At 38.1% G+C, this 14,092-nt stretch overlaps 1 protein-coding gene across 1 annotated transcript in view; it reads left to right on the forward strand.

Annotated features, from left to right (window-relative positions):
• The window catches only part of AGPS (alkylglycerone phosphate synthase), a 70,160-nt gene extending 56,897 nt beyond the window's left edge, over nucleotides 1-13,263 (forward strand). Inside the window, exons 16-20 of the mRNA XM_066612320.1 lie at nucleotides 1,943-2,004; nucleotides 3,323-3,412; nucleotides 5,722-5,821; nucleotides 6,293-6,350; nucleotides 11,592-13,263. Of these exons, the coding sequence (XP_066468417.1) occupies nucleotides 1,943-2,004; nucleotides 3,323-3,412; nucleotides 5,722-5,821; nucleotides 6,293-6,350; nucleotides 11,592-11,713 (432 nt within the window). The 3' untranslated portion in view covers nucleotides 11,714-13,263. The remainder of the gene's footprint in view (nucleotides 1-1,942; nucleotides 2,005-3,322; nucleotides 3,413-5,721; nucleotides 5,822-6,292; nucleotides 6,351-11,591) is intronic.
• The last annotated feature ends 829 nt before the right edge of the window (nucleotides 13,264-14,092 follow it).

Raw genomic sequence — 14,092 nt, forward strand, 5'->3', positions numbered from 1 at the left:
TCTGGATCTTGGATGCTGAATAACCCCAAGATCTGGCATGCGTGCAATCACGAAACCCCAATTACTTGTGCTTCTACTTGCGTATCCAGAGTAGGACTAATGGGTCTTGTGCAATGCAATTTGAATGGCCTGGTTTCTAAATGCTAAGGTGTGGTTTCAAGGAAGTTTTCTGGAATTTCTTGCTGGGAGAAAAAGCCAAATTTCAATTTTAAATTATGCAGTTTCAAACATTATAGAAGTTAACTCTGTCTGGTGGTATAGTGGGCAGATTCGTGTACATATACAGGCTTTGCTATTCCTGTTTTTAAAAGGGGCAATGGCAGAATCTTCTATTCATTTTGGTGGACTTCGGAGCCTTGGAGAAGTGGTAGGTCCATTAAGTGAAGAAGGCACACTTTTGACCACTGAATACTAGTTTGCTTTGAGAAAGAAATTGGTGTTCTGTTAGTCCAAAGCACTCACTGGCAGGAAAGATTGCCTGCTAGATCTCTTGTGATCTGCTGCTCTGACCTTGTGTCCTCTGATGTATTACTGCCTTATCTTTGTATCAGGTTTGATTGGGTCATTTGGTCACTTCTGTTGCAGAGAGATGGAAAAGCAATTTCTTGCTTTTTGAAATGGCTTGTACGTTTGCATGATTCCCTTTTCTACACTTCGCTCCTTTCATTTGGGAGTATCCTCAGATCAGTGACTCACAGAGTCGAATCAATACTGAGGGCAGGGAATTTTTCTTTTCCCAGAATAGGTAAAATTTTAAGAGTGTGTTCAAGTGAAGTGTTCCTCCAAATTAAGAAAGTAAATATGCCTCAGGAAGAAGTTTGCAAAATAATTAATCACTCTGCAAAACAGTCTGGAAAAAACAATGATTTCCGATACCTGTATCAGAACTTAAATAGATTTAAATGAAAGCTGCAGTTCTTTATATTACATTTGTGCAGCAGGATCATGTGATTAGTTTACTCGACTTCTATAATCATAAATATCTGGGGCTCTTCTTTTGTTTTACCTGGAGGCAAACGATTTATAATCAGCTTGCTCACAATGGCAGTGATTCAGCACCATGAATTAAGGCTACAAGCCTATACATTTGGCCCCTGGCATCTGTGGAGATTCTGGTCCCAGAACCTACAGATACCAAAACCCATGGATAATCGAATCTGTGGGTTGGGGCTGTCACCTGACCTCCAGACATGACCGGAAGCACCTTCCAGCCACTTTTGGAAGTGTTCTGAGGCCCAGAGAGGCAATGTGCAGTCTCCCTGAGTCTCTGAGAATCTCCTGGGTGGAACCAGATGTTTCCAGTTGCGTCTGGAAGGTCAGGTGCAGCCCTTCAGCATGGATTTGCAACCTGTGCTGAGTCAAATCCACCAGTTCCAAACCTGTGGATATAAAGGGCCTTCCTGTACATGTTTAACTTCCACTGAACTTATAGACTACATCTGAGTAGACATAATTGTAGTGTTAGAAACCTGCAGTTGGTTCCCAGAGTTGTTCTATATGTTTTCACAGGTGAAGTAGGAATTTCCTTCACAAATGTAATTTTTTTCCAAAAATTAAGTCTGAAGAGATGAACATTGGGGATGGACTTAAGAGTATTCACAAAATAAAGAATACTAGGTATTTGTACATTAAAATACTCTCTTCAGAATTTTCCAGTAAAGTGTGTGTGCTGGGTGCCTAAAGTAAAAAGTATTGTAACTGTTGGTTTGAATCCTATTCCAAATGCTTCGGACTTAGCCGTGACCCTTGTGTCATGTCCTTTTGATAAATTGCCAAATATACTGATGGATAAGCTTGCCGAATGTGCTGATGGATAAGCTTAAATGTTTCCAGAGACATAATTATACATAATAGTGCACAAAAATAACAGGCTGAACTCAGTCTATGTACACAATAACTTGGGAAATACTAATTTGAAACTTTTCTTTCTTGTTACTGATAGGACTTGGGCATGGATTATTATTTAATAGGAGAATCATTTGAGACGTCCGTTCCTTGGGATAGGTAAAATCAGTTCATTTGCTGTTCAATAAAACTTCATTTTTAATGACATAGCTATTTTTTTCCTGATAACTATCAAGATGTTTTGCATTGGGTTTGAAGTTCTAAAATTATGAAAGCTCTGTGGCATATAAAAGACCCACTAAAAATATTCTCAAGGGTAGTAAGCTGTGATTGCCTCTTTGACAGACTGTAAACCTGACTTAACTGCAGAAGTCATCTTGTGTTCTTGTTGAATTCAACAAACTACGGAATTTTATTTAAGAACAAGTTACAAGAATTTAATACTTTCATAGCTAATTTCTCAACCTTGAAGTTGATGAGTAAGTGAATAACTGCCTTTTATTCATACTGCCTTTCAAAATTCTAGTCTCTACTGGTTTTATAACACTAGGAGTCTCTTATACCACACAGACATGTATTTGGCATGCATGTGGAACATGAGCATTCCCAAAATGATAATGATTGATTGGCTCAGACTTGGGAGAGTGCCATTTCCAGTTGTGAGGATACAACTTTGTTGCTATATGTTAAATCATTTTGACTTCTTCCAAGAGCACAGCAGAAAGATGTGAATTGAAAGCACATTATAACCTTTACATCCCAATGATTTAAACCCATTCTTGTTCCTGCTTATTTATACTACATACAGGATTAATTGTTGAGTTGGTGCAGGCCATACTGTCTGCAGCCGAACTTGTTTTTTGTTGCAGGGATGATACTATGACAACAGATTGTATAGTGGAGAGAACTAGACAGAAGGAGAATTTGAATGGCTGTTATCCATGCTGCTCTACATTTGATAAAATACTATAATGGGAAGGAGGGTAGAAGTCAGTACAGGAAAGTTTTGGAGAGAAAAAGGGAACATATGGCAGAGAATTAGCACTGTGTTCAAGGTACATTTGTTCTAGCAGAGCAGCCCAGTAGTTGCTGGCAAGTTACATTTTCATTTGACTGTGCGTTTTTTTCCACCTATATAGGAAATTCATTTTTCTTCTACTTTGAAATGGTTGGTTTATATAAACACATTCAATGTAGAATTCAAGTTAAACTTTGGTGGCTCTCTGTAACTTGTAACTTTGCATCTCTTTGCATTTGCATTGAAACTTTGCATTTCAAAGCCACATAGCACCCTTGGAACAATATGTAAGCTTGTTCTTTAAACAAACCTGTTCTTGGTTTTTTATAACCTATGCTAAATTAAATCTTGCTTTTATGAAGTATAACTCAAGAAAAATTCCAGTTAATGAACATGTGTACATAATATTGTTAGTCTTTTTTTCTTTTTAACTTTTCTGTTTACTATCTTTTGTTTTAGGGTTCTAGACCTCTGCAGAAATGTAAAGGAAAGAATAGTAAGAGAATGCAAAGAAAGGGGTGTTCAATTCCCACCTTTTGCTACCTGTCGGTAAGGTCATATTAGCTTCATTTAAGTTGTACGCAACTTATAGCTGCTTTAGTACACACACAATCTAAGCTAATAAGTGGTTTAGGACAATAGTGATTTAAACCTTGCTCTTGGCAAAATGCTGTTGGGTCATTGTAGATTTAGCCCCGTCCCCACCCAATGTTACTATACATGTTATAACTCTCCTATTGTCTGGCTCTTCATTCTTAGTATTGCATGAAAGTTCTGGAAGGCTGCAAGACTTTGCACTTTAGTAGAGGAGATGTGTCAGATAGCAGTCTAGTATAATGATAACATTCTTGGATTGCATATGTATTCTGTTACCTTTAGCAATCACTATTGATTACTTACTACAGGGCAGTTCTCAGTGTCTGCGGGGGAATCCCTGCAGATACTGAAATCTGTAGATTTTTAAATTGGTGGATTTCTAGCTTAACTTCCAGAAGGTACAGGCTGGATTCACCCGTAGTTTTCAGAACCCACAGATGATCAAATCTGCAGGTTGCAAATCCACAGGTAACACGGGCTGCCTGTACTACTGACAGCCATTTTCCTCTCAGTCTTGTATTTGCAGAAGACCTCGCTGCCAACGTGACATGTGTTATGTCAACACACATAACTCACTAATAGTAATAATAATAATAATAATAATAATAATAAATAATAACTTTATTTTTACCCCACCTTTCTCCCCGAAGGGACTCAAGGCGGCTTACAACATATTAAAAACAATTTAAAAACAAATAAAAACATATTAACACATACTAAAAACAGCAGTCAGAGTAAAAAAAAAATAGGTAAAAAGGGCATAGAGCAGCAGCAAGTCATAAAAGAATCAGGCCTGTAAAAAATATTAAAAGATGTTAAAAGGCCAAGAACTCAGAAGGCCTGTTTAAACAGAAGGGTCTTCAGGCCTTGCCGAAAGGTCTCAGGAGAGGGAGCCATTCTTAAGTCAAGGGGAAGGGAGTTCCATAGCGTTGGTGCCACTACTGAGAAGGCCCTATTTCTTGCAGCCACCCCACGTACCTCCCTAGGCGGCGGCACTTGTAAAAAGGCCTTCTCTGATGACCTGAGAGGGCGAGCCGGACTGTACAGGAGCAGGCGATCTCTAAGATACCCTGGTCCAGAGCAGTATAGGGCTTTAAAGGTCAATACCAACACCTTGAATTGGGCCCGGAAACGAATAGGCAGCCAGTGCAGCCGCTGGAGAAGCGGACTGACAGAGTCGAACCGCCTACCTCCAGTAACCACACGGGCCGCCGCATTCTGCACTAGTTGCAGTTTCCGAACCGTCTTCAAGGGCAGCCCCGCATAGAGCGCGTTACAGTAATCTAATCTCGATGTCACCGAGGCATGGATCACCGTGGCCAGGTCTGCACGATCCAAGTACGGCCGCAGCTGGCGTACCAGCCGAAGCTGAGCGAAGGCCCCCCTTGCCACAGCCGCCACCTGGGAATCCAGGAGCAGTTGCGAGTCCAGGTGGACCCCCAAGCTGCGGACCTGCTCCTTCAGAGCTGCATACTGTATAATATGCATACTGTATAATAGTATACAGATACATCAAGAAAAATGGATTTTGGAAGTTTTGATAAGGCATAATTGTATTTTTGTACATTAGCAATAGTACTTGCTAGCAAGTTGGTAAAATATAATCCTATTACGAAGACACCAAATATCCACAAGTGCCTTGTATAAACTTCAAACACTATATTTGGATATTTTATGATTGTATACAATAGATGATTAATTGTTTATCAGTATAGGATGAATTGAAGCTAGAGTTTATGCAATAACTCTAACAATTGAATAGTATCTCAAATTTAAAATGCCATGTTCTTATAATGCTTGTTAAAATAATTTGGAGAAGCAAAAATCATGAAGCACTCTGTATAGAACAACCAAGGAATGACCAGGCATAAAGTGTCCATTGTGGCAGTGGTAATTAAGAAGTTTCACCATACTGTGTTTTTGTTTCCTTGTATATAGCTGAATACTAATATCAGAATTTATTACATTTCTCCTTACATTGTAGCTTTTTTCTATGGCTATTTTACTGAGGTCTCTAGTCTTTGCTTTTTTATCTAATAGAGATATTGTATACAGACCATCGTGGTCTTTATCAGGAATGTACACAGACGTCTTAAGTTAAGAATGCAATAGACTCATGTGTGTTCCATGAGTGTAACTTGTTTTTTTTAACATGGTCAGAGGAAATACTGACCATGTTCAGTCTTAAAAGCTAAATTTTATTCAGAGCATTGTGGTACTTTTTTCTAATGAATGTTTTTTTTTAAAAAAAACAACAACAGGGTAACACAGACATATGATGCTGGTGCATGTGTCTATTTCTATTTCGGCTTCAACTACAGAGGAATAAGTGACCCTATTCACGTATATGATCAAATAGAGGTAACTTTACTTGCATATAGCTTTCATGTTACAGTTAAGAGAATGTATGTGTTGATCGATATTGACTAACTCTGTGTCAACCCCCAATTTAAATGTGACAGTAGTAGTATAGTAACTACTGAAAATCTCTTCCATGTTGGATAGGATGGCTGCCGTGAAAGAGGACTGTTGCATGTCATTATCTGCTTTTGGCCATGGTGAGAGTAATTGTGTGCATGTGTCTTCCGAATCACAGGAGAAAACACATCATTGGGGTCACTGACTGAGCTTTGGTCTGAGAGTCCCCCAAAAGATGAAGCTGACTGGTAGAATGCCAGATGACTTTAGAATGTTAAATGTCATGTTTTCTTGCAAAATGTGTAAATAGCCTTGATTTACTTTGTTTGTATTGCTGGTGACAAAACAAGAGAGGTGTATCTTGTTTCATAGATATCTTATTTGTGGAATAATTTAATAATTTTCCTACTTTAGATGGCATGTAGAGACGAAATCATTGCTAATGGAGGAAGCTTGTCGCATCATCATGGAGGTATTGTTTCTGGACCTACTTCTTCATAACTAATTTGCAGTCTTGTATCTTCATGGATATCCACTCACATGTAACTTTATATCAAAACTAGATTGTTGCAAGACCTTGCACTTTTAGGAGTAGGCTTCTCTGGGGTTTTCATTATGCAGGTACCCCGCCAAGATCCACTCCAGTAGATTGAATTACTAATTTTTGCAGAGCGCAATTTTAGATGATACAAACTCAAAGTATAAAGTGGTATGGGACGTGATCCCTTTCCTTTCTCTATGCTCCATCACGATAATGGTTTGACTGCAAAAGATAGCATCCAGGCAGTTCTCTATTTCTATGGGTATTTAATATAAATATATTATATTTTATATACCTCTTGGTGTAGCTGGCTGCACATGCAGGGACTTCTTTATGTGTTTAAAATTGTTCCTGGCAGGGGGATTCTCTGAATTGTGGCTGACTGTTCTGAGGCTATAACATTAATAGTCTATGTCACTGCTTGAAGATGTCTTGCTTCCTTTGGATAGTAAAGTACAATGTGTCTGATTCTCCTTTAGTATTTCTGACCCTTCAAGGGTGCATATCTCCATTAGAGACAAGAGTGCTGCACTGTAGAAGTGCATTGAGGCCAACATGCAGAAGTTGGAGAATTGCCTTCATATGCATTCATTCACTTGCTCTCTGACACAGCCAGCATATGAATGACTCTTTAAGCAGACTTGTAGTGGTTGAATCTAGATATGGAAGAATTTTAAACCTGTTTAAAATCTAAAATTTTAAACCATTCATATGTTCATAACTGTTATAGCTGCCATAACTGTTCATAACTGTCCTCAGTCTAGACCAGGGGTGTCCAAACCCCAGCCCTGGGGCCACTTGTGGCTCTTGAGGACTCCAAATGCGGCCCACAGGGAGCCCCCAGTCTCCAATGAGCCTCTGGCCCTCTGGAGACTTGCTGGAGTCTGCACTGGCCCGATTCAACTGTTTGACCTCTCGTGTGCACTGTGGGATGAGGGCTCTCTCCACTGCTTACTGTTTCACGTCTGTGATGTAGTAGCAGCAGCAGCAAAGGAAAGGCCAGCCTTGCTTTGTGCAAGGCCTTTTATAGGCCTTGAGCTATTGCAAGACCTTCATTCATTCATATAAGTTCATCTTTAATATTTTCATTTATGTAAACTTATGTAAATTTATTCAAATTTTAAATGTAAATTAATTATTTTTTTCCCTGACACAGTGTCAGAGAGATGATGTGGCCCTCCTGCCCAAAACTTTGGACACCCCTGCCCATTATATTTTAAGGGGAAGGGCATACAAAACAAACACTTCAAAAAATTCTGTTTTGCCAGTGACTTTTCTGTGGTGATCCTGTTTAGCACTATGTGTTAAATTCTTACTATGAATTTTAAAGTTCTTCTTGAGCCAGAATTTACTGGTTGGGATTAAGCTGGTTGTATCCTTTTATTATTATTATTTACTGACCTCCAGGCCTTGCCATGATGTTCTCAACATTGCTTTTTAGTTCCTGTGTGGGGAAGGGAGAATATTGATGCAATTTCTCTTCAGTGTTTGCCCTATAATTGTGATTAATAACAGTTGCTATCCACTATCTAGAATCAGACAGCCTGGTTTGTCTGCCTACAATCATGTTGTGATAAATGGAGCTATTTTTACTCTGATTTTGTGTATCAAACAAAACAGATGTAGTCTGGGACTTGAGGCTATAAGGAATATAAAGTCTGTTTAACTCAATCTTCATAGTGCTTGTTGTTTTAGTGGAGGAACTGGGCAGTTTGTACAGCGGAGTTTATTCTAGAAACTGTGATAGTAGTAATTTGAGCATTCATTCTAAACGGGGAGCTACCTGCTGTGAAAACTAAAATCTTGAGAAACTCAACTCATGAGAAGTGGCTCCATAAGTAATTTGTTAGCACTATAAAACAGACTTTTAAATAATTCCTCATTGGTTGAAGTAGGGATAATCCATTTCAAAACTGAGCACCAGCTTGGCAAAAGACCTAGTGATAGGAACATGGCTCCGTTAATCTTCAGTGTCAGCTAAAGATTGAAACAGAATGTTGAGAGAGAGTCTATCCTATTGTGGAAAGAGACTTTTTTCTTTTCTCCTATGAAGCTTATTCTGCTCTCCTCTATAATATCCCTAGTCCTAAAATTAATAGCAAGTGTGACTTAAGGATTGTCCTGGTCCCAGACTTGGTTTGACAAAGCCCTTCTACATGGGCTGCTCATTGTTTGTCATGGGCTGCTGGCTCAAGTCGCAGCTTCATTAGAGCAGTTCCTACTGCCCATCTGTAAAGTTGAGTGTGGCAGCATAAGCAATATAGAGCTAGGGGTTTCAACAATATTTTAATTTGACAGTCTCTAATTTTGTTTTAGGTGGGCTTCAGAATAAGTGGTTTGAGGATTAATCTTAAAATACTTTTTTCACTGATGATTCTGAATTAATAGTCATGAATAATTATTGCTAAGTAGTCAAGAGACATTCAGATGTAAAGTTCTGTGCTCTTGAATACTGTTGTTATTCCCTGTGATCACAGTCCTAGATTTGTCGTCATTGTGTCTGTTTCCATCAGACAAAAACCGCTCTAATGATTGATGACAAAAAGCATCTTCTAGACAATATTTTGTGTGGGTTTACCAAAGTTATTCATGCCAACTGAAATGCAGTTAAAAGTCCCACTTGATTGTGTCATCAGATACTGTTAATAATAATAATAAACTAATCTGAGGTGGGGCAGGGAACTGAATGAGAGCTATGCAAGAATTAAGAGGTTGGAAGACTGCAGGAAAACATGGATTGTCATAATGATATGGTATATAAATACATTAAATAAATTATGAGACCTTCCCTAGTTTTTCTAAAAACACCTAGCCTAATATATATTGCTGCATAATTGACTTCTAGGCAATGTAATCTAAGTTTCCATCAGACTTCTGGATACCAAGCTTTTCATTTAGCACATGTCTGTACCTCATGTGGTGACTGCAGCAATAGTAGATAACTTGAATGTGTGAAACATCAAGATCAAGCAGCACAGAAAACTTTTATGCCAAATTGCATGTTCTTAGTGGAAGCAGTTCAGATGTTCACTGAATTATAAATTTTGGATTAGTACAGTCAAGTGATATATGCTTCAGATATTAAATATTGCCCCATACCCTTATGATGGTACATAAGGAATATAAAGCAGCTTTACCTTTGTGAGAAGTCTCAATTCGTCATAGTTGCACTAACTGTTATGTACATGTAATACACATTGTTGTGATCAGGAGCTTGCAATCTCAAAGGGGTTAAAAATGTTTTATCAAATATGTTCATAAAGGACCACCAGTGTCCGCTGTACAGCTTTTTTGCTTTCCGGTTCGCTAATCAAATGTATGTTAGATTTATTATCGTAAAAGTATAAAGCATAGAAAATGTGACAAGATAGATGTGTAAATTATCACTCTGACAGAACTAATGATGCACTCCAAGCACCTTCTGTTTTCAAGCACTTGGTGAGCGACTTCATTAAATATGCAATGGCTGTTTGGTGGCTGCGCAGACATCAGTTCAGTTCCTCATGGAATTGCATTATTACTGGAGGTGGGAAAAAGACAGGCAAGCTAGCTGTCGGACATCCTGCTGTGGCTTTAATGTGCTCCATCTTGTTGGACCAGTTGTTTTCAGTCTTTTTGAGACAATTACATCCATAACCACAGGATACGTTCACTGAAACAGAATTACAGATAATGGTGGATAATAGTATAAACTGTTCACTGTCAACTCCAACATGATCCAGGAGACATCTTTGCTGCCCTTGGAATTTTAGTGTTAAACTTCCCAAATTGATTAGAGAATGGAATATAGTTACAGGAAAATGCATGTTTTTCCTTTAATTAAACGTAAATTTTCCTGTTCAAGTAGAAAGCAAGCCATGCAAAATGATAAACCTTGCTGATTATATAGAGCTTGGGTTAATATGAGGTTAATGTCTGTTTTGCTTGTACTTCTCCCAAGTATTTGGACAGCACACCAGGTTTGTGCTGAAATTTTAGCTTGCACAGCTCAGTGCTTTCTTCTCAGTCAGCTCTGTAACACTGTTGTATTCCTAAGGGCAGTGGGAGAGTTTGAGAGCCAGTAAGTCCTTGCAGGGGTGGGGGGAGGAGGCAGCGGTGGTGGGGGGAAGGCAGCGGCGCGACCCCCAGGATCGCGCTGCTCAGGGGGCTATAGGGGCTTGGGTGCACTTATCCAAGCCTCCTGCAGCCTCCCGGGGTGCGGGGAGCCCGGCGTGACTTCTGGCAGGGTTCCCTGCACCCTGGGTTGGCTGCAGGAGGCTTGGGTATGTGCACCCAAGCCCCTGCAGCCCCCTGAGTGGCGCGATCCTGGGGATCGTGCTGCTGCTTTCCCCCCGCCTCTAGGCTCTTCCCGCCCCTTAAGGGGCAAAGACCAGAGCCCTCAGGCTGGGGCGTTGCAACGCCCCAGTTTGAATAGCACTGCCTAAGGGGAAAGTAACAAAAATATTCTGCTCTCCATTGGTGTCCCTATCATTCATTATTCCAATGACAGTTTACTACCCCGAGAATGGGCTATGCAAGAGGGGTTGAACTGAGCTGCAAATATTTTCAAGAGGCAGAGGCTGTGGCTTGTACAAATGGATCATGTCTTAGATTAAAACTCCAAATGCAATAGATACCTGCCTTGACTTATTCAGTCAAGAATTAAGTAGGAAATCAATACTGATTAAATGAAAAACACTAGCACATTCAGTTACATTTTTTTTCAAAAAAAGCTTTATTTTTGTATGTAAAAATTGTAGATAATCATTGAAGTAAAAACAAAACCCTGACTTTGAAATAACATTAACTTCCAGGGCAAGTTGTATTACACACACACACACACACACACACACACACACACTTTCAGTCTTTTCTGGTATCCTGTTCAGAGTTTTGAGATATATGCAACTTCGGTTTAATCATTTTTGGTCTAAACTTTATCTAAATTTCATATTTTGTAAAGGGAGTAGGCAGTGTGGAACACAGGCTTCCTCTGGGAGTACATTGAGCTTAATGAGCTTGATAGTCTGGTGGGCTCAATAAATCAAATAAAGCAAAACATTTCTCATTTTTGAATAAAAGCATTTATCACCCAGTGTTTGTTCATTCATGGTCACAAGATTGATTGGCTCCTGGTATTATGGTGAATATTAAAGACTTGGAAAATAATTTTTTTTGTTTTGTTTTTTTCAGTGGGCAAGTTACGGAAGCAGTGGTTGAAAGAGAGCATCTCTGATGTTGGCTTTGGAATGCTAAAGTCTATCAAAGAATACGTGGACCCAAATAACATCTTTGGAAGCAGGAACCTTTTATAAACCTCACTTGTCAATATTGAAATTGCAAAATAATAATGATTTATCTCATGGTTATCCCAATAACCAAATTTAGCATGGACCCAATTTCAAAGCTGTTTCCTTACATCTTTTGTTTGTTACATTAAACATGAACGTTCAGTTACTCGTCATAGACTTTACAGCCTACTTCCAAACCTTTTGCACACAACCAATCAGAAATATACCAAGCTCAGTCCATCTGAGAATGCAAACTTGATAACCTATCTGGATAGCTTTCCTACTATGGTGCATTTCCTGCAAGAATGTCCAAGAGTTTCTGTCATAGGAGCCCCTCTAGGTAGGAAAACACTTCTGGGGAAGCAGATGAAAGATGGGATTTATATTTAGATAAAACAGGCTTGTGTTCTGAAAGGTTAAGTAAACAGTCAAGGAAATGAATGCCATGCTGCAGTTTAAAAATATAAAGCCTGCTGTTTGGTCATGGGGAGTGCCTTGCCATTCTTCCATTGATATTACTGAAAATGATACTTAACAAAAATGGTCTGAATTGCATTTGTAGCAGTACTTAATAGCCTGAATAAAAAATGACCTGAAAGAGCAAAATTTTCTTCTTAAATGTTGCAAAATGTTACATTACATGTCAGGTCTTCATTTGTATAGCCCAACTAAATTCTTGAAGGCAAAAATTCTAAATAAAAAAAAAGACCTTTTGTTTCTCTGGAAGTTTAATTTGAAATTTCAGCCATTTCAAAGCTGGAATAACTTGATCTTAAGTTTTGTGTTTTGTTTTAATAACTTGCTATAAGCATAATCAGTTCCTCCATATAAATAACATTTTGAACTTCTAAAAGAATATCAGTGAGCATTAGAATGAAACCTACCTTAAAACATGTAAAACATTTTACAAGAATATTAAATTCTTAATGTTCATATTTTGGAATCAATTGTTAAAACAAATTAGTTTCCTTTTTAATGAGATTTAAAACACTTGGTGTAGAATGTTAACTTAGTGTTAATCTGTCCTTTATCTAGAATATACCTGTGTTTTAAAGAACTTCTAAATAAAGCAGGTGAAATTAACACGTTTAAACTATGTCCACAATAACTGTTCTAAAAACTGTTCTAAAATCTTGGGGGAGATTGGATACATTCTCCATCTGAAATAGCCTTAAACAAGGAAATATACCTAAAATGATTACACATGTAAATGATTTTTATATTTTCATGTTAATATTTGCTAGCTATTGGTAACAAATTCAATTATTTAATACATAAATTAAATTTAGAGTGTACTGGCCTTTAATTTTAATCTTCATGTTTTTGATTGGTCAGCAGCTCACAGTAGAAATGGCCAAATACTAGATAACGTCTTCATACCTTAAATGTACCTTTAACATAGTCAAGTATACAATATCCCATCATAGCTACTCACACTCTGCTGCCCTTTATCAGAAATCATAGCTACAATGATAGCTACAATCAAATCAGAGAGGCCCTTAATATTTAATTCCTGAAAACAATAATGGCAGTATGTAGGGCTAGTGTTGAATTCTGCTAAAGACTACCCTAGTAAAAATACCACTTTAAGTTGTTTTCTGACAATGTACAAGGTAATCATTCACATCGTGTCAGTCTGGTTTCTCGTTTGACACAGGGATACTTAATTTTTTGTTTAAAAGTTTTTAATGTGCCTAATGAACATGGAATCAAGGAGCAAAATGTGTGGTTCAGGGAATAAAGTTGCCTTTTTGATAGAATAAAAGCAAAAGTTAACTTCCTGATTATTTTTGTGCTTTCCAACCAAGTTTATGCTATCTCCAAAACATTGTAGGTTCATTTATGGTGCTTTATTGAATTATCTTACTGAGAGTTTTCCTAATGCTTTGCTACCAAATATTGCACAGGGAAAAAACGTCTGGGGATATTTTTCATAAATCTGTAGATAACTAGATGATAAGGAGTGCTCAAATCATGAAGTATATACTTGTGTGGAGTTAGTACTGTCCTATTAAAGTAACTATGGAGTCATAAAAGTGGACAGCTTTGAGGAAAGACACAATGCAGATTACTGTGAACAAATTGTAAATTGCTTTACCTATGGCTATTTTGCTAAACTTTATTTTCTTTCTTTGAAAGAGTGAAATTGTTCAGAGCATTAGCAAAGCACCTGTGAAAAGCATACAAGTGAGAAGCTTATTAAAAAAAACTACAATTTACCAAATGGAAAGGTATACTGTTTTCATAGTATATTAACAGGAGAAAAATTGTAGTAAAAGGATGCACATGCATATGCAAAAATGCTCATGTTAGTTTTTCCAGTGCAGAATTGCACCATCCTACCATCTTTTCACCAGAGTCGCAATTGTCAGCCACATGCTCTTCAGCAGGGTCCTGGAAGGT

This window comes from Tiliqua scincoides, chromosome 1 (assembly GCF_035046505.1).
Source record: "Tiliqua scincoides isolate rTilSci1 chromosome 1, rTilSci1.hap2, whole genome shotgun sequence".
Classification (NCBI taxonomy): domain Eukaryota; kingdom Metazoa; phylum Chordata; class Lepidosauria; order Squamata; family Scincidae; genus Tiliqua; species Tiliqua scincoides.